The 27,829-nt window shown below is 48.1% G+C and overlaps 2 protein-coding genes across 5 annotated transcripts; one reads left to right on the top strand and one right to left on the bottom strand.

Moving 5' to 3' along the window:
- Positions 1-1,026: 1,026 nt before the first annotated feature.
- On the bottom strand, positions 1,027-10,201 carry LOC128469891 (alkaline phosphatase-like). The gene is made up of 12 exons (XM_053451685.1): positions 10,108-10,201; positions 6,174-6,292; positions 5,944-6,063; positions 5,756-5,871; positions 4,916-5,090; positions 4,560-4,735; positions 3,808-3,951; positions 3,296-3,365; positions 2,981-3,115; positions 2,563-2,754; positions 2,318-2,437; positions 1,027-1,966 (listed from the first exon to the last, which is right to left on the bottom strand). The coding sequence occupies exons 2-12, from the start codon at positions 6,253-6,255 to the stop codon at positions 1,695-1,697; spliced, it is 1,602 nt and encodes a 533-aa protein (XP_053307660.1). The 5' UTR covers positions 6,256-6,292; positions 10,108-10,201; the 3' UTR covers positions 1,027-1,694.
- Positions 10,202-14,471: 4,270 nt separating this feature from the next.
- On the top strand, positions 14,472-27,509 carry ECE1 (endothelin converting enzyme 1). Of its 4 annotated transcripts, none has more exons than XM_053452056.1 (19): positions 14,472-14,512; positions 17,221-17,307; positions 19,097-19,238; positions 19,417-19,626; positions 21,378-21,502; positions 21,763-21,909; positions 22,192-22,257; positions 22,346-22,534; positions 22,801-22,943; positions 23,022-23,136; positions 23,743-23,853; positions 23,981-24,079; positions 24,181-24,258; positions 24,646-24,749; positions 25,119-25,229; positions 25,559-25,626; positions 25,709-25,899; positions 26,432-26,527; positions 26,792-27,509. In XM_053452056.1, exons 2-19 carry the CDS (start codon positions 17,221-17,223, stop codon positions 26,966-26,968), a joined length of 2,259 nt encoding a protein of 752 aa, XP_053308031.1. In that variant the 5' UTR covers positions 14,472-14,512; the 3' UTR covers positions 26,969-27,509. The 4 variants fall into 4 exon arrangements, with proteins under 4 accessions (XP_053308031.1, XP_053308032.1, XP_053308033.1 ...); XM_053452057.1 differs by lacking the exon at positions 14,472-14,512 and adding an exon at positions 16,782-16,850; XM_053452058.1 differs by lacking the exon at positions 14,472-14,512 and adding an exon at positions 16,881-16,901.
- Positions 27,510-27,829: the final 320 nt, after the last annotated feature.

The raw sequence follows: 27,829 nt of genomic DNA, 5'->3' as shown, positions 1-27,829 counted from the left end.
CGTCTCCCAGCAGAGGCGGTGATTTGGGGTTCTAGCCGGAGGCTCTCGGATACTTAAAAGATTATTGGATTCAGTAACAGTTCCTCTTCTGACTACTAATAACACTAATGTGACCGGCATGGCACCGGCACGTACCTGGGCACCGGCTGCCAAACAGTGTAACGCTGACTGGGGGGGACCCTGCGGTCGGGTTCTTGTGTAACGCTGACTGAGGGGGGACCCTGCGGCCGGGTTCTTGTGTAGCGCTGACTGAGGGGACCCTGCGGCCGGGTTCTTGTGTAACGCTGACTGGGGGGGGACCCTGCGGCCGGGTTCTTGTGTAACGCTGACTGGGGGGGACCCTGCGGCCGGGTTCTTGTGTAACGCTGACTGGGGGGACCCTGCGGCCGGGTTCTTGTGTAACGCTGACTGGGGGGGACCCTGCGGCCGGGTTCTTGTAACGCTGACTGGGGGGGACCCTGCGGCCGGGTTCTTGTAACGCTGACTGGGGGGGACCCTGCGGCCGGGTTCTTGTAACGCTGACTGGGGGGGACCCTGCGGCCGGGTTCGTGTAACGCTGACTGGGGGGGGACCCTGCGGCCGGGTTCTTGTAACGCTGACTGGGGGGGGGCCCTGCGGCCGGGTTCTTGTAACGCTGACTGGGGGGGACCCTGCGGCCGGGTTCGTGTAACGCTGACTGGGGGGGGGACCCTGCGGCCGGGTTCTTGTAACGCTGACTGGGGGGGGGACCCTGCGGCCGGGTTCTTGTAACGCTGACGCGGGGCCCTGCTCTTTGTAGGCATTGACAGGTTAAGGGGGGGCGTCGGTGGGTAGAACGGGCTGTGTCTGGCATGCGGTTAAACATTTCCTATTAGTAAACCTTTGCCCCCAAGTCCCATCACCGGTAGAAATGTTTTATGAAGGGCCCCGAGGCGTCACGAGGAGTCCCTACGGGTGTTATTGGGAATTATCCAGAATATAAATAATCGGGGGGGGGGGGTCGAGTAATTACTCGCGGGATGGTTTTAATAATTCAGACAGACGTGGTGGCCGGGCAGATTCGTGCCTTTTTATTACTTTGAGCCGAACGGGCGGCTGATTAAAAAGCGCTCGTGAGAATCGCCATGAAGATAATAATCCCCAAATATATAAGATTGAGATAAAAAGTGGTTTGTGGATCGTGGAACGTTTAAAACATGACGGCTTCGTGAATCGCCTTCAGTGTACCAAACATTAACTCTGCCGTCCAGTGCCGGGGAGAGCGGTGTCGATGTGCTGAACGCGCCACAATGGCCCCGGTGTTGCTGTAGTTCTGCCCCACTGCTGGCTGGGAGGGTTATTAGAGATGCGACTGTAGACCCCGGGGAATCGGCGGAAAGGAACCACGTTTATCACCACGTTGGGCACAAGCGGCGCCGTATGAGCGGCCAATCTCCGAGCCGCGGCTCCCTCCGCCAAATGGAGACAGAAATCTGATTTGGATCTAATGGGGAGAATCGGGAGCAGCGGCGGCTGGGTGGCAGTTCCCTGTTGGCTCCAATCATGGTGCCGTCACCGCGGCCTCTTCATTAGCTGGATCCTGGAGGTAAATTCCTTTCCTGAGGGAGGTTCCTGGACGGGGTTTTAGCAGCGGCGAGACGTTCTCCGTGGAGGTTTTGCAGACTGACGGTGTACTCGGTGCATCTGGAGGTAGATCTACTTCCCTGAAATCAAATTCAAAACAAGAAGCGGAGCGCGAGGACAGACAGCACCGCGGAGGCCAGCGTCATGGAGGCCGGATCCCCCGGGGCCGCGCTCCTGGCACTGCAGTGCTCCCAGTTTGTGCCTACGCACGACGCATACGCCATAACGTGGGGGATGTAGTTCTGTTCGTGGACTCCGTGCAGAAGATGCGCCATGGGGCCCTTAGCAAAGACCGCCACGTCCTCCCCGCCGTGCGTCTCCATCTTCAGGGGCACGGCTGACTGAGCCTGATAGTTCATGTGATCTGCAGGAAGGGGAGAGAGGGGTTAATGGCGTATACGGGGTAATGTTGTTGTGGGTGTGGCTAAGTCATGGTACTACCCACAATGCAATATTGCGCACCGGGGAGGAAATACCCTTGCCTGGAATTGCTGCTGGTTATTCCAGGGTCTTTAATTATCACTAACCGGTAATAGAGGATTGCGGCCGGGTAGGAGACCCCATTACCCGGACATCCACCGGAATCCTAATTACCATCTGAATGGAACACTGACCCCCCCAACCCGGGGCGACTGACACCCCCCCGGGGCGACCGCTCTCTTCCACTGAGTTCTGTCCACACCACGCTTTAAAGCAAACTCCGCCGTCTACTCACTGAAATCCACCGTGGAAACGTTCTCTCGAGACCCCTCCACCATCTTGTAGCCGGGGCCGTTGCCGTACAGGATGGAAGTGAATGGCTTCTGGTCCACGTCGCTTAAGTCTGGCGCTAAACCTGCGCGGGGAGCAAATTCCGATAAATCCATGGAATCTGGTGCCAGGGAAATAACTGGGTACGGCTTTGGCATTCGAGGGTTAATTAACCCAATAGCTGTAGATGCCCGAATTACACTTTCTTACCAAAAATGGGGTTTCCTCTGTAAGTGTATCCTCCAAAGGTGAAAACGTGAGAGTGATCGGCAGTGACGACCGTCAGGGTGTTGTCTTCGCTGGTTTTGCTGGCGGCCACTCCGATGGCGATGTCCATCTGCACGGCCTCCGTCAGGGCCTGCTTGGCCTTCCCCTCGTGGTGTCCGTGGTCAATTCTACCCCCTGAACATCAAAAGTGAATCATTGCATCATCTGGCGCGTAATTCTGCAGCCAATCGCTTGCAGTCGGCATCTGGCCGGAGTCTGTAAAATGGCGGCTTCCACGCGGTAAAAACCAAGACGTGAGAAAAATCCCAGCGTTTGGCTCCACGGCGTGGAAGCGAATTCTGCCCGACGCGCGATTTAAGGAATATTTAAGCCTCGCGGACTCGGGTTTGCAAAGTTTTACCTTCAACAAGTAAAAAGAAGCCATTTGGGTTTTTTGTCAAAATATCGATGGCGACGGCGACCATTTCTGGCAAAGACGGGTCTGAAGCCTGGTTTCGGTCCAATTCGTACATCATGTCGACGGGTTCAAACAGACCTGCAGCAGAAATCGACCAATAAAATGCCCCCGCGATGACGCATGGGTCTAACGTTATGAATTGGGGATATAGCCCGGGAGAGGCGGCGGACGTGGTTTTACCCGTTAAGTGTGCCTTTAATGTATTGGGGGCCCTAGACTTTTAAACCGGGGTCAGGAGAAGCCTATGGCCAAACTCACCAAGTAGATAATCCACGTCCTGCGGCCTCACAGACATCAGCTGATCGCGGTTCCAGACGTAACGGGCGGCCTGTAAAGAACGGCATGTTTACGGTGAAGGTCACGGCGGTCTCTGGCTCAGACATCCCACTGCAGGGACGTGTGAGCTTTCCTGACACATTTCCCTCCTCTGATGCCTCCACTCATACAATTGTATCTAACTGTGACTGAGATTAATGGCCCTTTCTGTCTGCAGGAACCAAGATGGCCAACATTGGCCCACATGAGCGCAGGTCTATACCGGACCAAGAGGTGTACTCTGCGCTGTGTAAAACAGGTAATATCCCCAGCTCCGTTGGCCATTTAGGAATTTCCATGAAGCTATGACCTTTGGGTTGTATTCATTCTCCATCCCTCGGGGTCGGGGGTCCCAGATTTATCTTTCTCCCCCTGAATACGGGAGTCAGGAGGTGTCCTGTTCTGATGTAGAGGAACACGGGACTGACCTCCTAGATTGGGGACAGCCGTCTCACCTGCTTGTTGGGCTTGTTGTCCATCCAGACTTTAGTCAGATTCAGCCCATCCAGTCGCGTGCCGTTTGCCTTTGGGTCATTGGGGTATTCCACGTCTGGGGTATTTTTGGGGTACATGTACTTCCTCCCTCCCCCCATAATAACCTGAAAGATAAAGACGCTGCAGTCGGCCGGCAGATTCACTTTTTTATTTATTTTTTTCTAGTGAAAATGCTGGTATTGAAACTAACGTTCAGCCTCGCAGCTCCAGGAAAGGTGAGTGTAAGCTCTGCGGCCCTGATGAGCCGGTGAAGAGCGTATAATAATGACGTGTTTTATAAAACGCTGAATAGTTCCAAACCGGCTTCAAACATTAAGAATAACATTTTTCTCGAAAATGTCACCAAACTGGCGGAGTGCCCGCTAACCTTCTCCGCTTCCTTCTCTGTGCCAAGACAGGCGCTTGCCATCTAAAGCTGCCGCTCCGGTAACTTAGACACGTGTCAGTGAAACCAGGAGGACAAGTCTCCCCATTCAGTTTGTCCAGTCCCTCTCTCCTCCCCTGATGCCCCTCTCTCCTCCCCTGATGCCCCTCTTTTCTAGGAGGTGGGAATGTTTGCGGGGTATGAGGGGATCGCAGGGTTCTACTGCCCTAAAACCCCGATAATGTGTATAGATACAGCAGGGAATGACTTTATAAATAAACGGGGTAAATAAACCCCATTATTCTTCTAAGTGCCCCTCTGGCTCAGATTGCTGGGAGTTTCACTTACGTCTATGTTGGGGATGTTATACATGAGCTGCCACGCGATGTCTTTGCAGCCCTGGTTAATGGCGTCGGGCGGCATCTCGTTGTCGGAGTACCAGTCGCGGTTAACAGAGTGGGCGTAGGACGCGCTGGGAGTGGCGTGGTTAACTCTGGTCGTTGTTACTACCCCAACAGACTTTCCTGAGGGGGGAAACAGCAGGTTTAAAGAGGAATATTCAAAACTGTCTAAAATGTATCGGCAGAGACATTCCGCTGGTTTCCATGGCGATTTCTTCACACTTCAGAATCTGCCTATGGCCTGATCAGGGCGGGGGGTGTAACGTCCAAGTACCCCGCCGCTCCCTGTATCCGCAGCCTCACCTGCTTGCTTGGCCCATTTCAGGATGGAGTCCACCTCGTTGCCCTTGGTGGTATTGCAGTGACCCCGTACAGCTGCAGCGTTCACCCCAACCGTTCCCTCGTTGGCTTTTACCCCACATAAATATGCAGTGGCTGTGCCTGCGCTGTCGGGTACCTGCGCGTTTGTGTTATACGTCTGCAAGGAAACAGATTTGTGGTTAGTTTTTTTATGTTGCCCCCCCATCGGTTGCTTTGTAGTCCTGCGGGAGGACTCTTTACTATCTTTACTACCACCACGTCCAAATTAACCCCTGCCTTCCCTCCACTGTGAAGCTGACATATCCAACAGTCTTCAACTAAGTTTCTGGGATGTAACTGTAAATCTGTGCTAAAAAGGACTAGTTTAGTTTTCCCCAGAAAGCCTCAATCAATAGTTCTGAATGTGGGCTTCTGGGAAGAGCGTTCTGCTGCATGCACCTGAGTAATGGCACATTGTGGCTTGTGGGGTTCCCTAGGGCCGGTTTCTATTGCTGGTCTGTCCTGAAATAGACTTTCTGCCCCCAGAAGGTGAGAGAATCCCCTTGATGAGGTTAATGGTGCGATTTCCCCAGGAAAGATCAAGTCAGATTTAGAAATGTGGCTGCCGACCAAGGACTGGATGGCCCAAAGGTGGTTAATGTGGGGTCTGCTGGTGGCTTAAAACAAGGATTCTCATTGCTGCAAATCGGTCACTAAGGTGTCTGGAGCGGCTAAAACAAATAGGAAAGTCTCTTGCAGAGTGTGCTGAGACAGCAGGCTTTCATTCATTTCCTTATATCTGGGAGAGCGTACATTCTGTTAGAAGGTCATGTTCAGCCTCACCTTTGCCAACGCGACGTAAGGAAACTTGTCCATTTCCAGCTGGGTCTCTTCTCCAGGATACCCAGCAAGCTGTCCCTTCAATATTCTGGTAGCAGTCACGGTTGGCACCCCCATTCCTGAAGAAAGAGCGTCCAGTTTAATAAAACTTGTCTCTCGCAATGGTGCAAGGACATCTTGACTTGACTTACCATCTCCGAGGAACATGATGACATTCTTGGCAATCTTGGTGTTTAGGTTCTGAAGATCAAGGGCTTGTTTCAAGGTAACCTGAGCCTGTCGGCGCCAGTAATTGGGATCCTTCTCTCTTTCTACATATAGAAAACCAGAACGTTGGCTTTGAACGGCATCCTAAAGATCGTGGACCAGTGAAGGTCTCCTGACCGTTTAAAATGGGATTCTCTTCTCCCTGGACACTTACCCGGAAAGGACCACGACAGCTTCGCAACCACCAGCAGCATCCAAAATCTCGGCACCATCCTGTCTCCCCGGAGCCCAAACATCCAAACTCAGAAAAGCTCCAGCACTCTCTGAACGCCCCTATAGCAGAGAAAAGGAAATGTTACACTAGTACGTGACATTGGCTTCACCGTGCTCGACCAGCGGTGGACTTTGGGTAGATGTTAATAAGCGGCTCCTTATGCTCCTCCAGACCCAAAGCGAATGATCTGACCCATTCACTCCCATTTACGATCAAGCAAATCTTCACGGGGAGAATGGAAGGATCGGTCCTAATGCAGACTTATATCCCAGGTTGGGGGACCTTCTTTTTTATTATAATGGTTACACGCCTAGTGTAATAGGACATCCTAATCTGCTCAGTGACTGCCTATCTGCTGCCTTTCTTATGAATTCAGACGGTTCAGGCAATCTGGAGATCTGGTTACCCGAACCATTAAACACGAGACCTGGTGAACTGGCGCAGTGTACCACCAACCACGAGTGAACCCAAAGTGCATCTCAAACAAGTGGCCGAATGCATGAAAGCTTTTGAAGCCCCTATTCATAGAAAAATGTGTCCTGCTGGGCAGAGGGCTTTTATGGAATATGTATTGGCATGATTAATGATGTCTGGCCACCAGTGCTCTAATTGTGTTCTGAAGCCAAAGATACCCTGCAGGGAACTCAAGACCCAAACAACGGGCTGTTGGTATGAAGTGAGTGACTTCTGACCTAGAGACCATCCGGGTGGTCTACACGGTCCCAGTGCATGGGAAGAAATTCCTTGTGTCACGGATTCCTCTGTTCATTGTCAGAACATTGGCTCGGTTTACATCTGATTTAATCTGGATTTCCCCTGAAAGCTTAAACTCCCGCTGTAAAGAATATTTTCAAAACCTGTATCTCTGGGCAGCCCGTGGTTCTCGGGTGAAGATAACGTGTTAATTCCCAGAATTACATCAAAATTCCCACCATGCTCTTATACTAAAACCATGCCCTCCACCTCCTCAATGACCCAGGTCTCCCCGTTCGGCTTTAACCCGACGCGATCTACAGATGATCTCCTGGCCACCCATTACACCAAGTTCCTGAGGCCACTCGGCTACTTACCCCGCCAGCCTACAGGTGAAGTAACACAAACACATCAGCACAATGAAGGCGATGATGGAGCAGACCACAGTGGTGATGACCAGGTTCGTTTCATTGCTCAGGGTCATGGTGAGCGTTTGCTCTGCAGCTCAGCAGAACCAGAGACCTGTCTGCTTCTCTGCCTCGCTCCCTGCCTGCAAATCATTCCCTGTCAGCAGATTATGGGATTAACACCCCAGATAATTCCTCCTGCGGCGATTACCGAGAACTGAAAGAAGACGGCACAACTTGGACATCCTACAGACGCGGCCACCTGCTCACCTCCTGAAAACGGCCATCCAACCTAAGCAGGGGCATTATTCTCCTGTACCCAGCCACACGGAGGCTTTATATTCACTAAAAGCAATGTAATTCCTACAGAGACGGGATCACAAGACCTGTCAATGAGAAGACGAATCTAACGCAACTTACCTTACCTTATCTGCCACGTGGATTGTTGGGTTGGAGACCACTTGAGACTATAATGGATCTGTTGACCAGTGTAGGTGTGTTGGGTCCTTCCTTGCTCTATAAACGTAAGGCCGGGTCCTTCACTACTAAGTCACCTGACTTCTCAAAACAGGGAGAGGGGCTCTTAAAATGCCCCGTCTCATGTATTGGGCACAGTCCAGCTGTTCGGCACTAGGGTCTGCCGGCCGTGCCCTCCTATGCTTCCTCCAAACCCTGGCTCCCATAACTGCTGTCCTCGTTACCCGTCGGCCCGCTGGCACCTCTGTTAGTTAATCTCTCCAGGTTTTTTTTGAGGGGGGGGTGAGTTTGTTGGGTCACTTCTCCTTGGCTTTTTGGTAAATCCAAGATGCTCTACAGCCCAATGGTTTACTCACCAAGCCTATAGCTCGTCAGAGGGATTCCCTTATAGAACGTGTATCTATATAGCCTGTTACCCTACACGGGGATGTACGTCACGCTGCAGGGATTTAGTTTAATGATTGTGTTTTTGTAAGAAACCTAATTCTTGTGCCAGCTTCCCGCTGTTCTGCGCATGCTTACACGATCGTAGCCCCTCAGCGGCTCCGGAGAACGCACTTTAGCTAATAAGTTCCTGCTGGGTCGCTCTGGGAAAACAAAGGTGGTGTTAACCCTTTGTGTCAGATCACTTCCTTTAAATCCTAATCCTCCCTCCATGCACCACGTGGTGGATGGTGCAACGTGGTAACGCGGCTCTGGGGAGCGCGTCATCACCGCGTCCCAATAGGGTTATTGTGAGATGTCCCCCAATAATCACTGGGGGTATTTGGCCATGGATCTTTTATCTATCTACTAAACAAATAAGACCCTTCCATGCTCGCTGTAATAAAATCACCGCTTCTCCACAGCGATAAGACATACATATATCTGTTACGTATAGCACTCATACGTATATCCAAACTCCACAGCGATAAGACATACATAAGGTCGTACATATATCTGTTACGTATAGCACTCATACGTATATCCAAACTCCACAGCGATAAGACATACATATATCTGTTACGTATAGCACTCATACGTATATCCAAACTCCACAGCGATAAGACATACATAAGGTCGTACATATATCTGTTACGTATAGCACTCATACGTATATCCAAACTCCACAGCGATAAGACATACATATATCTGTTACGTATAGCACTCATACGTATATCCAAACTCCACAGCGATAAGACATACATATATCTGTTACGTATAGCACTCATACGTATATCCAAACTCCACAGCGATAAGACGTACATAAGGTCGTACATATATCTGTTACGTATAGCACTCATACGTATATCCAAACTCCACAGCGATAAGACATACATAAGGCCGTACGTACATCTGTTACGTATAGCACTCATACGTATATCCAAACTTAACCTGAACCCCTGCGGAAACGAGACGCGTACAAAGCTATCGCAGGCGACAGAATTATTCGTGTAGACTAGATTGTAAGAGTATAGTATGTGATGCATTATGTTAACCCATTGTACAGCGCTGCAGAATATGATGGCGCTATATAGATCATTATTGGTCTGGTAACACGGGTCACACGTCTCGTACACAGAACTGCTCTCCCTTGTTCTGTGTTCGTTCATTACTTGGGCTGACCTGTTCTGTAGCGTTGCACAATGTCTTCTGTGCCATTGATAATGTTAACCTGTTAGGTGCCAGGTGGGTGAAGAGCCCGCAATGTCTTGTACTGTTCTCTGGCACTCACAGGGAGGCTCGCGCTTTAAAGGGTTTAAATAATAACGCATGGTTCACGCTCAGAGTACCCTGCTGTTAATCTGTTTGTACAGCGCTGTGGAATATGTTGGGATCTTCATAGGTAACGCCTTAAATGCATTAGAATAACAGAATTGACCGGTAATTTCTTAGATTCGCTCCGTAAAGCCGGCTGCCTGAAATATGCCATTTACAGAATAAGCTTGGCAGCCGCACCGCGGTCGCTCTGCTCCCCAAACTGCCCTCTGGGTCAGTTAATAACCCCTAAACTGCTGGAGTACCAGAGCATAAATACACCCGCCTCCATCACCTGTACTCCTCTGCAAAATAACTTTTAATCTGCCCATACACACAATCATGATGAGATACACAAGTCCCACATCTAGTCAATGCGAGCCTATGATTTAAAGTGCGATTAGAACAGACCCAAACAGCTGTGATCATAAAACTTTTGGAAAATGCACATCAAATGTTTTCAGAACAGTGTTTTTCTGCCCCTGGATGCCCCACTTCCACTAGCAGCACTCCTAGATAACCCACCCGCCTGGGATGGGCATTGGTTTAGTGCCCCTTACCTGCCAGCCCGGGAGCGCTGAGTGCTCAGCCAAATGTCCTTGCTGTGTCAAGAGTGAGTGAGGTGTAACTGGACAGCCCAATACACCAGAGCAAGTACTTCTATGCCTGTCTTTTCCTTACCACCCCCTCCTTTGATCACAGCCCCTTCTCCTTCCTCTCACCCCCCCTTCAGGATTTCCCTCCCTTACTGGGTGAGAATTTAACCCACAAGCTCCCTGCTGGGGCAAGCGGCTGGAAACATGAGCCCCAGTCTGGGGGATGTAAAAATACGAGAGGGGGGCAGGTATCCCTGCGCTCAGAATTTGGCAAAATGTTTGCATGGAAGACTCTCCTTTCTCAGGTTTCTCATCGTGTGCCGTTGGGTTTGGCATGAGTGGTCCTTGGACCGGGGGTCTCATTTGGATGCAGCCTGCATCTTGTTTCATCCATGGGAGCCAAGTCTGTGAACACATGGTGGACAGGCTGATCGGAGGCGCAGTAATGCTTTACCGCTGCTGAAAAGCCTGGCCGTCTGCATGCAGTCGCTTACAGATCTACAAGCTTCCGACCATATGCTTAATGCCGCAAGGTGATAAACTTCTGTGTGATTCATAAGCCGAACGTGACCCGTGAACACACTGGTCAACTCCAAACATGACTTCTTAGGCAAGTTCAGCCCAGCTGGTTGCTTCGGTCTCTGCGATTGCGAGGTGACACACACCAGAAACGTTTATGGATACTTCATGCTGTGAGCCCCAAACTGTGCATGGTGAAGGAGCCCAGCAGACTCCATTATATTCTGAAGGAATAGTGGTCTCTAAAACACACCCCTCCCCCAATAAACAGGCTCATGAGGCCATGCAGGGAATATGTTGAACTCCTGCTTGACCCACTTTCTGGATTAATAGCAGATCTTTAGGTTAAGGGGTCTGGTGTTTTGTCAGATTAGATTGACGTTCCTGAAACTCATGGAATTTCCAGCTGTGCAGACGCCTCATTGAGGAACCAAGTCTTGGGCTCTGCTGGTAATCCTGACTCAGGCTGCTGGAGAGCCGAAGACGTGACATTGATTCACTTAATATCATCTCCGTTAGTGGAATCTGGAACCATGGAATGAACCTTAGCCCTCAAACACCCCAGATACCGACCCTAAGGCAGATATCTGGTCTAGGACCCTGAGCTTTACTCCCAGTTGAGGATTCTTCATGAACACATTCGCCCTGGTGGGTTGCACATAAATGTTTAAGATTTTGGTTGTGATTGGGCGGCTGGTGTAGAGAATGGGGGTAAAGCGGAATATCGCCAGCCATGTTCCAGGTCCTGAGTAAGCTTTTCCTGGGTGAGCAGACGTGGCTTTCGCTCTCCACCACCCATGGTCTTCAAACAATATAAGCGAAACTTGGTGACCTTATCAGACAAAGGCTTTGGAATGTGGAGTCTGTTTAATTAGCTCTAACTTCAGTCCTTTGATTTTGTTTAGATTGTTTGCTGATGTCAGTTTCCCTTTTTGCTAATTCTTCATTTCCTCACATTCTATAGAGGTGATTTATCTGAAGACGGATCTAATTCTTTCCAGATTGACAATCGCATACAAGGAATGTAGATTTATGAAACCTGAATCTTTTTGCAGAGAGGGGAAAGCTTTGGCTGTTTTTTTGTATGCAGTTCTCAAGAACTATCAATGGTTGAATTTTTATCAGGAGCCATCGAAGGCAGGAATACGTTGGATAAAATCCTTGGATTTATCCAGAATCAGGGAAATGCTGAGAGGAGGACATTCCAGCCGATCCTCTGACTTTGAGTGTCTTGTTAGCATGCGTAACTTTTTAGCCTTGGGACCTTGTCAATATTTGACACAAATGTTCAATCTGCTTTAAAGTAACAAAATAACCAACCATCAAAGTGTTGCAGATTTCCTGAAATTAGCAGGAAAATCAATAGCTTTCAAAACAAATTTGGTTACAAAAAAGCTTTCTTCCCAAAAAGGAGGCAGCGACAAATAAATTGGCAATTGGTTAAGTTTTTTTGGGCGCTTGATCCAGACATCTCAGCTTCTTCTAAAAACGAGTTAAAGTTTGATTATTGCGCTAATCCTTGACGTTTGGAGGATTATTTACACTTCAGCGAGTGGCCCAATGGGTAACTTATCAATGGAAATGTACAACGTACGATCCGCGTGATTGCTTCAATTAGTTTCTATAATAAGAACCAGAAAGTTAATGGACCAAATGCCTAGGGTTAATGGGAGTCTCTTGCCATGGTGGGTGTTACTGAATTCATGTGAGTTGAGATCTTCTTCGCCATGTGAGGTTAGCAGGGAGTCTCTGGTCCATCTTGGCCATTTTCAAATGTTTGGAGAGCTTCGGACCATCGGGTCAGCTTGGAATTTGTGGGTTTCGGAGTTCGGCTCTTTAGCTAATGCTCAAAGACCACCATGTTCTAGACTTGACTTTGGCTGCTTGCGGTCTTAATATGAAGCACACTATCTGCACAATGCACGGGACATTTCTTATTTTTGAGACTTCTGCTGTGACTCAGCCCCACATGGATACTCCTGGTTCGCTGTTTCCATGGCATGACCTCCACTGGTCTGGATTCTGAGTGTTCCTGCACCATTAGTCACATTTCTCCAATACATTTACTTCTGGTTATCTATGTCCTCAGCGTGTGGTCAGTCCTTGAGACTTTTAGCAATGTGGCCAGTCCTTTAAGTTTCCAGAACCTGAGTTTACTCCACATGAAGCAATCTATGAAGAGAATTGTGTTCTTTGGGGTCTTCGTACTGAAAAGGTGGAACTTCTGCTTCTAACTCTGAAAATGTTTGCAAAACAGAGTGGATGCTGCCCCCTAGAGGCCACATCTGCTTTGGCACATCAGCTTTGGAAGGCTGTGGCACCTCCAAGAGGCAAACATTGGAACTGAGCTTTATAACAAAACTCCCACCCATTCAACCCTTTGAACAGTAGAACACACTTTGGGACCGAGTACCCCCTTGCCAACACTCGCCATATGCCAGTCTGATGTTCTGATGCCTAGTGCTGGCAGAAGTGGAAAATCCTCTCGGCAGAAGTGGTAGAGGGTAATACAGTGAAACATAAACATGTATAGGATAGACATATGGCTTCTGAACCTAGACAAGACCAAATATGCCGCTATTTCTTTATAATCTAATATATAAAACTAAATTTCTCGCAAAACTAATTTAGGTTTCAAACAACTGCTCAAGGCAAGCAGAGGGGTTATATTCTCAAATGATTATTCTTTTGGGTAATATCCTCATCTGAACAAAGTTCATCTGACTTTTAAACCAAAGGCCTTTTGGGTCCTTTATCTGCCGGCACCTGGTTCACTGTCCCCATCAGTCCTGCAGCTCAGACAAACGGCTGATAATGCACAATATGGCGCCCACAGACAGTCTCCTGAGCAGAAGAGTCCAGTCTACGCAAGGGCCAGTTTGCTAAGACATTATCCGGCATCCAGTCTCAGCTGAGCATCGGATAGCCTTGCTTGATAAACAAAAACCTTTCTTCCAGGTATATTTGAGTGCTGACAGTTTCTTAGCTGATGGCCATTGAGGCTTCTTGTTACTAGCTCATGCTCCGGCCCCTCAGTTGCTGAGATAAGGTATGGGGTATTCACCTGAAGGGAGTTGAGGGACATTCAAACACTCCAATAATAATCCTCAAAGGGCGCCCGATTAATGTTGGCGTACGGTGTTACTGTAAGGTGTTGGTGTGTTTACAAACATGTGGTTAGCGTGTGTCTGTTACTGTATGGTGTGAGGGTGCGTCAACGTATGGTGTGGGAATGTCAGAGGTGATGCTAGGGTTAGGGAGAGGAATGTTTTCTCTGGGAGATTTTAGGTGTGTATGTTATGTGGGGGGCTGAGGAAATACTGAGCCATGGACAACTAGGTCCTATCCAAATAAACAAATCTTGCAATCAATATCTTGTCAATGTTTAAATGACGACATATTCTGAATGCGGTCTGGCACTGGACCATGGCCAGCCAACCAAGGGGTGACATTTCCTCCGATGACCCCTGGGTGATGTCTCTGAGGGCTGGTTCCCTCTATTACAGGTGTCTGTGCTCTGGCTGTCACTGGTGGTGGCTTCAGGGGATCAGATCCTGGTTTTGGGCACCTAGGCTGCCCAGTGTCGCTGTTTTCATCTCTCGCATGATACTCTTTCACCCGTTACATTGTTGCAAGGACACTAACACTTTGTGACAACCACCTCTCTGATTTCCCAGAGACACAGAAGGGTTAAGTACGCCTTTTGAGAGCTCCACCCCAGGGTGTGTGTTGGCTGCTCTGCCCTATGTGCAGGCTGCTGATTGGCTGAGAAAGCTGTCATTCAAATGGCAGGGGCACATCTGCTCCTTTTCCAGTCCTAAGCTTCCTGAAAAGAGAGCTGATCGAGAAAGTGAGTGCTGTCCTGAGTGGGGTGTGTATAAGGGGTCTGTATACAGTGACCACTGCCTTGAGTGATGTGGTTGGGGGGGGGTCTTTACAGAGAGATCACTGTCTTGAGCAGTATAGTGGCGAAGGCAGCACTGTGATCACTCTCCTGTCTTTCCTCTTCTGTCGATGAGGTTTGAGGGGTGTCTGACACTAGTGGCCCCTGGGTTAGTGTGAGATTGGGTACTTGGCCCCTTCTCTTCGACAACCATGGGGAAGGTTTTACGGTAAGAATAACACCCCCTTTACTATCAATGCTTCCTAAAAATAGGCCAGAATCCACAGCATTAAAGGGGTATAGAGGTGTCCTTTGTATCTCCAACTGGTGGAGTATTTTAGGGGGGGCTGTAAGGTATCCCTCGGCATCAGAACTGGGGCCATGTAGTACCTAATCATGTTATAGCAGCGACGGGTTAATTTCTTATCACTAGCATGTTTCACAATCACGTGTGTTTTGTGGGTACGCACTCGGACAGGCTTGTAAGAGGTGTAAGTAAATATTGTCTGCCAGTAACATGTCGCCTGCAGCGTGTAAAAGCCACTGGCAGAGACATCTGCTTCTGAAACCTCATTTGCCTCCTGTGAAAATTTCACAACCTTCCTGCCCTGCAGTTACGTCAGCTCCCCTGGTGAACGACGCTGCCTCAGGGTTTTAATCTCTAAACCCTATCCCACTGGTTCCTCCCTGTTCTCTTGCAAGGTAACCGGGCCTAGATTAGTCATGGCGTCTGTATGACCTCAGCATGGCGTTGGGTATAACCGTCTGTTTCCCTGAAGTGACTGGAAGTGGACAATGGGTCACTCCACAAGGTAGAAGTGATGACCTCATACCTTTCCGCATTCCTGTACTTTTAGCTGGAAGTCAGAATGTCCGTGTTTTCTAGGGAAAGTCCGTACAATCGCATGCATTTGCTTTCGCATGTCTTGGCTTCCTATTCCAGAATTGATTATGCCCCGTGGGCAGGTATTTCTAGTGTCAGCACCTTCTCTGTATAGGCTGGGGTTGTACACCGTGAGGATAGGCATGGCTCCTGACTGTACTGCAGCTGGATGTGGCACGGGTGATTGGAGCTCAGTCTTGGGTTCATCAACCCCACTGCATCCACTATCGAAAGCGTCGTCTTTGTGTTCCACCACCCAGCCGAGGAATGCTTGCTGTCGTCTGCAGGTGTAATTGGAAAGATTCAGTAATACGGGGTAGAGCTGGGACTTCTCGTGGCATGAGTTGATGACCTTTATCTTCTGGTGTCACCTGTCCAAATGTCATTTCATTTATTTGCCTAGTGTGGGGTAAACTGATAAAACTAGGGTAAGACTGAGGCCTGGTTGCCGCGCATTCTGTCCAGTGTGGGATATGTAGCATATTCATTTACGGTATCATCGGTGCTATTTTGTTTGTAATCAGGGAATCTCTGGGTAATTTAGATACTTTGTCATCGACGCTACCGCTGGCCTGTAGGAGACGTGTATGCCGTGTGATTGCCAGTCACTCACTCGATAGATGGTTGGCTTTTGGATTTACCCTTAAGGTATTATACAGTGTGAGTGATCATTACTTTATAATAGTGAGAGGGGATGACATTCTGTCAGAGTTCCTTGTTTCATGTTGAGTAGGCGCAAGGCTTTGGCGCACGTCACATCTGGTTAGGGAAATAACAAAACTTTCATTTTCAGTGTGAAGATGTCACTTCAGCCTTAAACCGGGTGTTTAAAATAAAGCTTCATGCGCGTTCCGGTCTCTGTTTAAACATAAAGCATGGGCTGTAATTCCCGTCTTAGTGGGATTTGGCCTTTTAGTAAGCGCTGCTAATTGACCTGTAGACCTGTCCCAGCGTGTTACTAATTTCCTCTGATCCCTGGGCTCCCACGGCGAGTGCTGCAGCAGACCCAGCGGAGCTGTGCACAGAGGTGTGTTGTAGAGATCTGGTCTGGTTCCAGTTGCGTTTTGGACATTAGCGAATTGGGTATGTGCTGTAAAGTTGCCAAATTGAAAAGCAGGTCAATTAACCCCCCCCCGCCCAGGGGTACAATGTCCTGAGGCAGAGCGTTTGATAACGGCCATCACTGCCCCCTGGAGCTTGGTGCCTGTGAGCAGTTGTCAGCCTGATGCAGAACTTCCTATGCAGCACACATAGGGTTAACAGAGCATGTGGTTGTCCCTCCCCTCCCTGTGACACCAAATAACCCCCCCATGTAGGAGGGAGAGGAGGCGCTATCTGCCAAACTGAAGGCAGGACAATAGGGCAGGCATGTCCCCTTCCCCCGTTCCCTCTTCTCCCTGGGATGTTTTGTAAGCCTGGCTGGTCAGTGCTGCTCTCCCCGGCCCCCTAGTCCCGGCTGGGTCCTTTATCTTGGTCAGTGGCCCTAGCGAAGGGTCCTGGGGGTGAGGGTTACATAAGGAGGCTTGTGTGGGTGGTCCTGCCCACAGCCCTGTGTTTGTTTGAGTTCTGAGCCCCTGTGAGGATACAATGTTCCCACTCGGTTCTGATCTTTCCTCCTCACTGCACTCTCTGGCACGGCAGGAGGGGAAGCCAGTGTGGGATTTACTATTAAATCCACATCTTCCAATCCCCCTACTGTTTTTTTGGGAGTTGTCTCTGGATACTGTATGTGTGCTCTGTTCTCATCCCAATGGAGGCTTTAAGAGACTCTGTTGTCCACATTACTTTTCAGATGTCTGCCTACAAGCGAGCAACTCTGGACGAGGAGGATCTGGTGGACTCTCTTGGAGAAGGCGAGGTGTACCCCAATGGGCTTCAGGTAGGAACATGCATGTAGCAGATGTGTAATTCCAGGGATCGGGTGTCTGCTCGAAAGGTTTGCAGTAATCTGAGGTGTTTTACCCCACATGATCCTGTTAAGGGATCATCTGGATTTTACTTTTCCACAGGTGTGGGAGGAGGATAGGACGGCAGACAATTTCTAGCTTTCATTTGAATCCGGTGCCATTTCTTTTGATTAGAACGAAGCGGGAGTCTGATTTATAACTTCTTGATTATAGGATACATTTTTATTAGATTATGGGTTAGTGGGTGGTTTTGTCACTTGGTGGCTTTAGCCTGGCCTGTGCCTTGGTCTTTTGCTCTGCTTGGGGCAAGTTCTAGATAAACCGGCCTGATCAGATAGCCAGTCTGTAAAGTTTAACATAAACAAGAACAGCCAACCTTCGGATGTTCAGCTGAAAACCTCCCATGATGTTTAGCCTTTGACTAGAAAAGGGGCCAATAATGGAGATGATTAACCAGCTTCATGTTCTGTAATTTTCACAGGGAGGTGAATGGTTTAGTAACGTGCCTTTAGTCTCAGGCAGACGTTGTGCTTTACCGCTGGTGCAAAAGCAGACCATAGCTGGGCTTATTGCAGCCCAATGCCCATGGAGGGTGCCTGTTAGTGAGGCGCTCCTGGGTGGAGCGAAAGTTCCACTTAAATTAATCCTGATGGAGTCCTGCTTGTAACAAACAGGAAATCTGATCAGCACAATGGGGAGGAGGTGCTGCTTGGATGGTTCACATTCCTGATATGTCAGAGGCAGGTAATGTGAGCCCTACCCAGTCCTGTACTAGTAAGGGTAAACCAGTAAACCCTAGGATTAACCCTTTCCTGGGTGGCTGCCAGGCATGTGGCATGGGAATGAGAAACTTAATCTAATGCTTGTATCCTCCACCAGCTTCCCCGTATCGGGAAGATTTTCCTGTCCGGAGAGAATAACAGAACTCTGGTCATTCGATGTGTGTTAAAATGACGAGAGCTCGTCCTGTCTGGCGTCTTGAGTCTTGCGCATAAATCCACGCACTTCCTGGATTTGAGATTGGAGCACTTGGAAGGGAATTGGATAGGGAAGGCTGTTTGGAGGCCCCCTGACCTCTAGCTGGGGGATCAAGAACTCCTGGAAACCCCTAGTATTGGGGTTGGGACCAGAATTAAGCACAATTAGGGATCCCTGGCCTGGTTTTTGCTGGAGACCATGGAAACCTCTAATAGGAAGGGAGCAAGATGGGATCTGTTTCGGTGGATCTGTGTGCCCTGGCAAGTTTGTGAACACGTTGTACTGATCTGTGCAAAGATCAACAAGGAGACCTTTGTGTCCTGGGTCATTCACAAAAGGAAGATGCTGGAGTCCCCCAGCATATCCACTCTTTTCTAAACATATTATCCATTCTCTTGTCTCCCATGCGTTGATGAGACGGCAGTGAACTCGCAGATAAAGGGCATCCTATGAAAAGGTCACGCAGCATCCTTAACATCTGCATGCAGATTAATAGGACCTGCCAGATCGCGCTTTTTTATGTAATGCGTGTTTTCCTGGTGATGGGACGCTTTACTGGATGACAGGTTTTTTGGAAGTCATTTGTCCATACAGTACTCCTGGAATGTGTTGACTGAGTGGCTGTCTTTTGGCACCTGCTGTACAGTGCCGGTGACCAGGGGTTTCCTTCCTTTATCCTGCCGGGATATGGGGCCGTCGCTGTGTTGGATGGTTTAGTTCTCTTGTGCTTGGCACCAATCTGGTAAGAAACGCTAATTACCTTTTTTTTTGTTTGGTTTCCAGGTCAGTCTGCGTGGCGTTAGGCAGCGCTCCAGCTGCTGGACGGAAAGGACTCATGTGGAGAAGAGGCTGCTAGCCCTGGTTGTCCTTCTGTCTATAGGACTACTAGCCTGTGTGCTGTCCCTTGCCATACAGTACAGAAACAGTAAGTTGTGTATGGGCTTGCATGGTCCCTGCCCTGATGGAGGGGCCATATGTGCTGTGGCAAGCCCCTTGGAGTAGTTTTAAGGAGCAGGTTAATGGTGAAAGGCGTTGGTGTTGAAGCAGCTTTGTATATCATCCAGATGTTGTGCCTAGTAACTTCTCGTGTCTTCTGGTCACAGATCATAATGTCTGCCTGTCGGATTCCTGCATCTCCGTTACCAGCTCCATACTCCGCTCTCTGGATCAGTCAGTCGACCCGTGCCAGGATTTCTACAGCTACGCGTGTGGCGGATGGATCAGATCCAACCCCATTCCTGATGGACATTCCCGGTGGGGAACCTTCAATGATCTCTGGGAGCACAACCAGGCCATCATGAAGAGACTGCTAGGTAAGGAGGCATCCTGACCTGGGGTAGCTTCGTGTGTTTTTCTTTCGCTATGGAATATTTGTCTTGGGTTAATAATTTGCTGTCTGGTTCTAGGAATATAATAAGGATGGTGGTTGTTTTTTTTGTAATAGCGTGGCGTCTGAAGATGCTCTTTGCACAGTGCATGCGGGGCAGCTTCCATTAAAATACTCATCCTAGTGATATCTGCGAAGGGTTTGTCTTGGCGAGTGGCACCCAGATGTGAATCTGGTTATATAAGCGTTGTTTGTAAATTATTCAGTTGCCGATGGATCAGGAGTCTGTTTTTACAAACGCTCATTGTTGAAGAGGAGTCTCGTCTCAGATCAGAGATCTCTTCCTTCTGCTGCTCGTCCCTAAACAAGTCCTGGCGACAATGGGGGCAGGGGAGATTCAGACTCTGTCTGGAGCATTTTAATTATACTCCTGTTCCCTGCACCATAAAAATATACATATTAACCCTTTTAATTGTCTGAATCTGCTTTGTATGTGTCTTCCAACAGAAGTGGTAGAGGGTAATACAGTGAGGGTTTTAAACACGCATGAGATAGACAAACGGCTCCTGAATCTAAGGCGAGACGAACAAATGATCAAGGTTTGGGTCTTTACAGCAGGAAAAACAGTGACTGGAGGGGGCTGAATGGGGCCGATCTGCTGGCAGGTTCTGTTTCCACAAAGTCAGAGGCGCTCAATATTTATCCAGAGCTCTATATATAGACACTTGAGTTTATAAAGTCAAGAAATCGGTCCAGTAATTCGCTATAAATTAGGGGACATGGTGTAAACAAGAACTTTTAGGGGACTTCAGGTCCTAAAGTGTCCCTCTCTGGCCATAACGCTGGTTTCCGAAGGCTTATAACTGTCCCTTTAATTGGAGTATGACCCCCATATCTGTGTGTTTAATGGCACATATGATTGCCGTGTGTGTAATGGCACATATGATTGCCCTGTGTCCCAGTTGCCTTTGACGCAAGATGTTCATTTAGCCCAAACAGATTGGCCGTGACTGCTCTTCTAGTCCTTGTTTTGACTGTGTCCCTTGTGTCTGTCCATGAAACTCTTCCGATAGCTGGTGCCTTTCCTGATGATCCGATAGTTTGGGCCGACATGCTGATCACGCGTTGGATTAACTTTGCGTTTTTTCCCTTTGAGTGTCTATTACCCGACTTACATCTCCATCCATAGAAAGCGCATGCAGTGGGGCGTTATACCCTTTTTAATAGTGTGGCTTTTAGAAATGGCTTATAAATCTTATCTCTGAGGACACTGGAGATATGGGGACATAAAGAGGCACATCCCAGGCCCTGAGTTACATGGTAACAGCGGGGAATGAACCTCTGTCTTTAATAACATCCAGACTCACACAGCTGGCTCCCACTTGTCATAAAGACTGACAAAGCCTGCAAAGCTTATGGAAGATTGTGGCTGTGAACTGGTTAAATTCCTCTAGTGACCCTGGGGCAGTTTCTGCAGTCATCTCTGGGCTTTATCAACCAATGATAATATATGCAATAATAAATGCGTCACCAGCACCCTGCCAGCAAGGCTTTTACACCTTTAAATCAATTAAAGGGCTGCCTGGCATTTAATTGCTGAAAGTGAACTCAAACTGCGATGTAATTAGCCTTCCACGCCTGGGTGTTTAGCATGAGATAAGAAACAAGAACCTGTTGAAAAATTCAAGATTTGGGTCTTGTCCAAGTATTACATTTCCCTTTTTTTTCCTAATCTAGAAAACTCGACAATGAACATCAGCAGTGCAGCCGAGCACAAGGCGCAAAGATACTATCAGGCTTGCATGAATGAGACCAAGATTGAGGCGCTCGGCTCAAAACCCCTGCAAGACCTGATCGAGAAGGTGAGGACTGGGCACCCTCTGCAAAAAAAAAGAACTACTCTGCAACCATTTCATTGCGTTTTTAGGTGCAGACACAATAAGTGTATAGGGAACATACAACTGGTGTGTTATACAACATCGCTGATCTGTCTAAGACACAACAGCCACATGGTCTTAGATGAGACGGTCTTTAGACCTGGTCCATGCTGAGATTCCCACCGGGATATACTGTGATTTTCGGTTGGTGAGTTACTGTGTTTAACCCTTTGATTCTGTCACAGCTTGGTGGATGGAATATTACAGGCCCTTGGCATCAGGATAACTTTCAGGAGACCCTGCAATCAGTAACTGCGTATTATCGCACCTCTCCCTTCTTCTCAGTGTCTGTCAGTGCGGATTCCAAGAACTCCAACAGTAACGTTATACAGGTGAGTTTGGCCGAGTAGGATGGGATTATCAGAACCTTACTATTAACATTCTTTTAATACTGTCAAATGGGGAAAGCCGGATTTCCGAATGTTCCTGATATATATATATATAATATACGCCATCGGGCGCAGTTCAAGGAACTCACAATATTGCTGAAAAGCAAAGCAGAAACTGGAAAATAAGATTTCTCTTATAGGATTGCTGCTGTTCACAGTATTTGAGCTTCATTTTAGGTGTATAAACATGTTTTTGGTTCAATTGATCCCTGTCTTCTCTTCCAGATCGACCAGTCTGGACTGGGATTACCATCCCGAGACTATTATCTGAATAAAACGGAAAACGAGAAGGTACTGTTTGTCCTTTCTATATCAGACACATTTCCGATTAGTTTTGAGGACTAAACCTCTTTGAACATAACATGATCCCCTCTCTCAGTTCCTCACAGGTTACTTAAACTTCATGGTGCAGTTAGGAGTGCTGCTCGGGGGGAGCGAAAACTCTACGAGGGAGCAGATGCAGGAGATCCTAGATTTTGAAACGGCTTTGGCAAATATCACTATTCCTCAGGAGAAGCGCAGAGATGAGGAACTCATCTATCACAAGATTACAGCTGGAGAGCTGAAGGTAATGCTGCCACAAGATCCTTAATGCTCTAGCGTGTGCAATTTGCTCTACCTGGGCTATACAGACCTCCCCACCAGAGGACTTGTTGAAGCCGGTTTTTGGCTTGGTAGAACCCATAGTGCTACATCATGGGTATCCAATGGCAGATCATAGGAATTATATTTATGCAGTACAAAGCTTTTGGCTGGGTCCCTGCTCCTATTGGCTGATTTTATTAGGACATGTATTTACTACAAAGTGAATAATTTTTAGGGTCTTCTTTGCAGAACCTGGCACCTGTGATTGATTGGATGCCCTTCCTTCAGTCTGTCTTCCATCCGGTGGAAATCAACGAATCTGAGCCTGTGGTGGTTTACGCCAAAGAATATCTTACAGATGTGTCCACCCTCATCCATTCCACTGACAAAAGGTAACGTGTGGGGTGACATTGGTTGGGTGGTCAATGCTATTGGTTTATCTCGTGCTCACTTATCTCTTCTGGTCCTAGGATTCTTAATAATTACATGATCTGGAACCTGGTCAGGAAGGCCAGCTCGTTTTTGGATCAGCGTTTCCAGGATGCCGAGGAGAAGTTCATGGAAGTCATGTACGGAACCAAAAAGGTGAGACTTAGGTCAACAATTCAAAGGTCTTGGAATTATTCTGGTGGTTTCCTAAACAAACAGTATTGGTGACGTGATGGAGAATTCATCTGGTTTTGGAGATTTAGGGCTCTTTCTTTTACTCTGGGGGATGGTGAAAAGAAGGACAGAGACCTTTGGTTATGATGCCCCCTCTGCTAGGCAGATAGAGGTTGTTTCACTGGTCCGACAAATCTTTTACTAATGTAAGATATGGCGTTCGTCATCCTCCTCCACAGCATTTTCTCTGTTCCTCCCCGATTGCGGGGTGATGGGACTTCTTATCTGGCCTCATGCTTTTACAGCTGTGGGGCTGAGCTGTTTATTTCCTTCCTGTTGTACAATCTGTGAGGATTCTTTACATTCTCAACATTTTTTGTTCTGCAACCTAAACCCATCAAATGTTCACATCCTAGATATTTGGTCTCGGAATAAAGGTAAACATTTTCCATACTAAGAATGAATCTCTTCCTCCTGTATCCTGAGGGTGAGCGCCCTCCGGAGAACCAAGAGTTGACACCTTCAGCTTGTGTTGATGTTTTAGGTCATATTTCAGGCTCTGTTAATCTGTATTCTCCTCTTTCTCAGACCTGTATCCCTCGCTGGAAGTTCTGTGTCAGCGATACAGATAATAACATGGGCTTTGCTCTGGGTGCCATGTTTGTCAAATCCACATTTGATGAGAACAGTAAAGGTCGGGTAAGTGCATGTGCAGGCAATTGGGTGAAAATACAGTTTCTCAATCACAAGAGATTCTGGTGGCGGACAAACAATGGGTCCAGGAGAGAAGCTCCTATTGATGTTTATCTAAATCCTTTGGCTTCAGGCTTTACAAATGATCCGGGAGATAAAGACAGCTTTTGAGGAGAGTCTGAGCAGCCTCAGCTGGATGGATGAAGAGACTCGCAAGGCGGCCAAAGAAAAGGTGAGTCTTGCCCTGCCAGGGAGGGCGAATTTCCGGCGGCCAGGTACAGTGACGGGGAGCGATCGATGCACAAATGTTCACTTGTCTTATTCTCTGTCCAGGCTGAAGCAATCTATGATATGATTGGTTACCCAGGCTTTATCGTGGATCCAAAGGAGCTGGACAAAGTGTTCAACGATGTGAGTGAATTCCCGATGGGGGTCCTCTTATTCACTTTTTTTTTGGGGGGGGGCGGGGGTGGTTTAGTAGCTGGAAGTCTAACTTGCTTCATGTGTCACCAATAAAGATTCTGGTGCAAAGTTCTACACATGCAGTTGCCATTGAAACAAACTCTGTTTATAGCACCACAATTTCTCAGTTTTCCCCTGATAAATTTGGCAAAATTGTTCAGCACCTGGAAAACCCTCGAGAAATAAATGTGTCCCTACAGGGAGTCTATCTTTATCAGGAAGCTTGTACTTGGCGGGTTTCGGGAGCTGGATTTGCAGAAGTTGTGGAGTATTGTGCAAAATGCTTCCTGCTCAACCCTCTGCCAGCGCTTAATTGTGGAATTTGTTATCCTATAGTACGAGGTGACGTCTGATCTGTACTTCGAGAACGTCATGATGTTCTATAACTTTTCCGGGCGTCTGACCGCTGACCAGCTGCGCAAGGCTCCTAACAAGGACCAGTAAGTCCTGTGAGAAATATGTTAAATAATTAAAAGTTTAAATAACTCTGACGTGAGTGTGTGAAATGCATCTGCGGGAGTCTAGCTTTAGGGCTTTAGTAACTGGAGAGAGCTGCTACAAAACACAACAGATTTGTACCACATGACGAGGGCAAAGAGGGTAAATACCTAAATGTTGTACCGTATAAGGGTATATTCTGGCTCCCCCTGTGGCATCTGAGGATATTAAAGCTATATACTTATGTACATGGACTGGAGCAGTAACAAGGGTGGAGACGTGCAAATTACAATGGGCCCCATCACATCAATGCCATTTCTGCAAGCCCAAAGAGAGCTAAGGTATGATTTTCTTTTTTTCTCCCCAAACAGGTGGAGTATGACACCCCCAACTGTGAACGCCTATTACTCCCCCACCAAGAACGAGATTGTGTTCCCTGCCGGGATCCTCCAAGCTCCATTCTACTCCAGCAGCTCCCTGACGTACGTACACTGCACATACCGGGCTTACATGAGGGGCTTCCCACACGCTTTACTCCTATGCAGGGGATAAATATTGGGTGAATTGGTAAAGAGCAGAAAAGGGTTGTTTTTTTTTTTTTTACTCAATGGATCCCAGTGGTTCTATTTGAGCCTCTCATGCACCTTTCAGCCTGGCAGGAATAGTTCTGCAGCTCTGTATCTCTCCAGGGCAATGCTGTCTCAATGTTGTATCCGTACTGAAAGCTGTAGGAGTCCCCAATTAACACCTTCCACATGTTGAAGGGATGGCTCTCAAGTGTTTGTACAGACTCCTTTTTGTTTTCCCCCAGGGCGCTAAACTTTGGTGGTATTGGTGTTGTAATGGGACACGAATTAACACATGCCTTTGATGACCAAGGTAATTCCCGTCAATGTTTTCTGATGGCTCTTGGACTAGGGAGGGAGATCTGATTTTTAAATGCCCCTGTCCCCCTCCACAGGTCGGGAATATGATAAAGATGGGAACCTTCGCCCCTGGTGGAAGAACTCATCTGTGGAGGCCTTCAAGAAGCAGACAGAATGCATCACAGAGCAATATGAGAATTACACCGTGAACGGAGAGCCCGTGAATGGCAAACACACGCTGGGAGAGAACATCGCTGACAACGGGGGTCTCAAGGCTGCGTATCGGGTATAACATATGCAGCTTTCACGAATCAGATCAAAAATGATACATTTTAATTTCTTTGCTTAGTTTGGTCCCATTCTATTGCTTGTAGTCTATGGAGTGTTGTAACTATAGGTTGGTTGTTATCCTCAAATCAGTTGACTGCTTGTGAAGGCTACTCGGTCCTGAGGCAAGCCGGAAGATGCTTGCTTGAGTGCTTGATGTGGTGATTGCTACAATCCAAGCCAGACTGGGGCAGTTGGGTCACATCTACCCCGCATGGAGGCTAAGACTCTCCATGTTGCTGTTGAGGGTTACGATGAACTGGATCAACACGAGTGATGGAACCACATAAGACATGGTCTCTAATACGGCCCCATGAAGTTAATAAATACCCCACCCAATGCAAATGATGTCCTGTGACATTACATGTGCCCCTGAGCTCTGGGGAGGACTTATCTGCATTTCTAACAATACAAACCTCTCAGGCTTTTCATATAAGAAGCATATCCCCTGATTGTGCCCTTTCTCTTACACGTTACCCCTGTTTCCTCAGGCTTACCAGAACTGGGTGAAAATGAACGGCAAGGAGAAGCTCTTACCCTCTCTCGGCCTCACCAACGACCAGCTCTTCTTTGTAGGATTTGCTCAGGTAAAGATGAAATATCGGGTTCATTGCTAATAAAACTGTATAGCATTAAGATGTGGATATACCATCCTGCCCTTGTTTAGCCTCAGGGCTGTCTGCAACACGGGACAATAGGGGCGGTTGTCCCAGGCATAGCCTAGGGGTACACAGCATCTGTCCTTTTGGCCCCACATTGTTGATGATGGGGCCCGTCTGATGATCCTGCCTAGTTGGAGACAGTGATAAATGCTGTAGAATTCCCTTCAATGACTGCTATTTTACTTGCAGGTCTGGTGCTCGGTGCGCACCGATGAGAGCTCGCACGAAGGCCTCATCACCGACCCACACAGCCCTCCTCGGTTCCGTGTCGTCGGCTCGGTCTCCAACTCAAAAGAATTTGCAAAACATTTCCAGTGCCCTCTGGGGTCACCCATGAACCCAATCCGCAAATGTGAAGTGTGGTGAAAGGTGGAGGCGTCCAGCTGGTGGATGGGTGAAGAGCGTGTAGGGGTAACCACTAGCTGGGAGGGACACATTGCGACCTCCCAACCTCACGAGAAATCCTCTTTCCTGAAGTGCCGTTTTTCCTTTTCACACTGAATAGGGTTTGGTTTCTCCTCCGGCAGTGACCCGCTGCACTAATGTGTAGACAATCGTTTGTGTTGTGCCATTGTACACTTCTCCCGTCGCGTTTTGTGGTAAACTACGTATGTTTGAACGCGCCGGCTAGCCTCGCTGCGGTCTGACACGCGCCGGTTAGCGGGTGGGATAGAGGTTATTTCGTTAGTGTTCACGTCTGTGTGCATTTAAAGGGACAGTGATGCTGCTGCATTCAGTCTTCACTGTTAAATTGCCTTTTCCTTTAAGACTTCACACGATGCCTACAATCCTAGTGAAGATCTGTGCCAGGCTGTAATGTATATATTCTATACGTGTGTATATAAGTGTCTGTATATATTTATATCACATCTCCATGTCTCGGATTAAATACTTTGTAGCTTTGTAATTATTTTGTATGACGCCTTTTTTTTTTTTTTTTTTATGGAGGGTTTAACTCCTTAGTGGTCAGGTGAGCTGGGGACTTAAGAAGCCACAACCTTGCCCCCCTCCTTAAGGATCAAAACACTTAGTTTGCCCCAATGCGTTTCTAATCGCGGGTACATGGGGGGGGCTAAGCGGGTGTTGGAGATGTGCTGTAGTCATTAGCTTGGAGATCCTGCGGGGGGGGTTGACATTAACAGGCTTTTTATTGTGAACAGCGACATTTCAGTGGTTGAAGCTGCAGCTTCATTTGACGCATGATAAACAGACTGGGATTGACTCTGT

The sequence above is a fragment of the Spea bombifrons genome, chromosome 12 (assembly GCF_027358695.1).
Source record: "Spea bombifrons isolate aSpeBom1 chromosome 12, aSpeBom1.2.pri, whole genome shotgun sequence".
Classification (NCBI taxonomy): domain Eukaryota; kingdom Metazoa; phylum Chordata; class Amphibia; order Anura; family Pelobatidae; genus Spea; species Spea bombifrons.
The sequence above is the reverse complement of the archived record's forward strand: the minus strand, read 5'-3'. Positions and strand labels throughout refer to the sequence as shown.